Source organism: Megalops cyprinoides, chromosome 11 (assembly GCF_013368585.1).
Source record: "Megalops cyprinoides isolate fMegCyp1 chromosome 11, fMegCyp1.pri, whole genome shotgun sequence".
In the NCBI taxonomy this organism is placed as follows: domain Eukaryota; kingdom Metazoa; phylum Chordata; class Actinopteri; order Elopiformes; family Megalopidae; genus Megalops; species Megalops cyprinoides.
The window spans coordinates 9,105,304-9,107,799 of NC_050593.1; the positions used below are offsets into that span (position 1 = coordinate 9,105,304).

A 2,496-nucleotide genomic window follows, 5' to 3' on the forward strand; every position below is an offset into this window, starting at 1 on the left:
AAAGGAAACAAGCCCCTTTTGAATGTCTGCAAAATGCATGTTGTGGTGTTCAAGAACTGAACAAGAGCTAGCTAAGCCGTTTTCAAAGAAGGCAACCCACCTCTGGAACACAAGCACTGGGTTCAGTTGCTTGGCACTCTGCATCACTAGAGACCAGTGTGAGACCATGAAGAAGAACTATAGTCAGTGATCAATTCCTCCTAACTTCCCCTCAGCTATTAGCAATCAGCTCCTGCAGCCTCATTTGACTGAATGTTATATTACATATTATAATTAAACAATATACAGTATCTGACTTTCTTTTGTTTCAATTGTTTCACTGTAATTTATATAAGCAGAGGATTTACTTGGTGTCTAAAATGATATGATAATGTAACACTCATTTTCACATTTAAAAACTGGGAAAATAATTTTGATTTTTACTGGTTTTTTGTATAAGCAATATTTTTAGGAACACAGCCCTTTTATATGCAGAGGACTATTGTACTTTTGGTTTTAAAAAAAGAAAGAAAAAGTAAATGTAGCCGGTGCCACAATGCAGATGGCAGGTGTAATAATGTTAGCCCTGGGCGGCTCCTCCGATATTTTTCACCAGATGAAGTCTAGTCTTCTGCTTGAGGCTGCTAGCGCCGGCTTGTCAGGTTTCCCGTACAGCCTGTTGATGTCTTCATTTGTGCTGGTAATGTAGTTGGTCATCTGAGAATGGGAGCTTCCCGGAGCTAGGTAACTTGCTCTCATTCCGCCAAAGAGGGGGCCCAGCCCGACCTGGGGGCCCTGCCGGACAATCTTGTGGAGCGGGAAGGTGTTCCTTTTGGCCTCGGCGGCCGCCTCGATCACACCGGTAGCATACTGCTGGAACTGCTCCTCCTCCGCCGCAAGCAGGTGCACGTTCCTGCTGTCGAACTCCTTGTCCTCCTTCTTCAGGCGCCGGCTCTTGGCGCAGCGCTCGGCCATCTGCCGGCGGAGGACGCTGTCCATGGAGCCGCGCTCGTCCTTCTTCTTCTGCGCCTGCCGCTGCTGCTCCTCGGCGAAGGTGCGGGCCTCCTCCTGCCGGGCGTGGAAGGCGTCGCGCGCGTTCCTCTTCTCGTCGCGCGCCCGCTGCTCCTCCTCCTTCCGCTTGCTCTCCCTGATGGCGGCGATGGCGCTCAGCATGGCCGCCTTCTTCTCCGCCTTCTCCTTGCGCTCGCGCTCCAGCTCGGCCTCACGCTTGGCCAGGGACACGGCTATGGCGCGGGCAGTGCGCTCCTCCTCCTTGCTCGCCTGCTCCTGCAGCTGTGCTGCCAGCCGCTCGGCCATCGTGTCCTTGTGCTTCTGTATCTGCCAGTGCCGCTCCGCGTCCTCCTCCATCCTCTTCCTCATCCGGCTCTCGTTCTCTGCGTCCACCTGCCGCCGCCGCTCCTCCGCCTGCCTGTACTTCTCCTCCTCCTTGGCGCGGACGGCGTCTCGCGCGGACAGGTGCTCCCTGTGGGCCTTCCTGGCGTTCCTCTTCTCCTCCTGCTGCTGCTTCTGCATCATCATCTTCTCCCTCTCGTACTTCTTGCGCAGCTGCTGGCACTCCTCTATCTCCCGCTCCTTCTCCAGCTTGCGCAGCTTCCTCATCAGCTCCTGCTCCCGCAGCTGCTGCTTCACGTACTCCGCCACGGCCATCTTGTCCGCCTCTCGCTGCCTGACCTTCTGCCGCTCCTGCTCCACGGCCTCCATCTCCCTGCGCCTGATCTCGGCCATGAACTTCTTGGTCTCCTCGTTGGCGGCATCCTGCATCTTCTGCTTCAGCTCTATCTGCTCTTCCCTCTCCTTCAGTGTCTCCGTGAGCAGGAGGGCGCAGTGAAATTGCTTCACGCGCTCGCTCTGGTAGAACTCGCGGCTGGTGGCTTTGGCAAGGGCCTCTGCCCTCCTCTGCCCCAGCGGCCCATTTGTCCTGCCACACGGTAGACTGGAGAGGGAATCTTGCTCCATCTTCACCAGCCGTTTCACATTTTGAGATGGAAATTTATAGAACATTATAATTATAGTCATTACTTGGACTTACTGTGACGTCACCGAAGGAACCCCAACTGGCGTTGGGGATAAGAATGGGGAAACCAGTGGTAACAGCGTTCCGCACTGACGTCACAGGGCTTCGATTCTTCCCGCGGAAGAGAGCATTGCGCAAAGCAGAGCAGTGTTCCCGATTTCCGAGGTCTGTCCTGTAATAAAAAAATAGTACTACTTTTAAAAAGAATAAAAATAATTAAACTAGGTATGAACGAGTGCTTTAAACGGCTTCATAAAATCAGATACTGATACAAAGAACATTATGCCTAAATCGACTTTTTTCGGTATATTACATGGTATTTAGCGAGTTACGAGCTCAGCCATAAATATGTGATTAAAAAAAGGACGTTTTTGATAGCGAAGTGTTATAATAGGTGCTGAGCACATTTTCACTGTCTTTTCCAGTAAAAAAAAAAATCGAACACTCAATATGATAACAGTTTTAACCCCTGGGGAACGTAT

The 2,496-nt window shown here is 51.7% G+C and overlaps 1 protein-coding gene across 1 annotated transcript; it reads right to left on the minus strand.

The window, feature by feature from the left end:
• Positions 1-588: 588 nt before the first annotated feature.
• On the minus strand, positions 589-1,956 carry LOC118785830 (coiled-coil domain-containing protein 173-like). The gene has a single exon (XM_036540769.1). It carries the CDS (start codon positions 1,954-1,956, stop codon positions 589-591), a length of 1,368 nt encoding a protein of 455 aa, XP_036396662.1.
• Between the last annotated feature and the right edge of the window lie 540 nt (positions 1,957-2,496).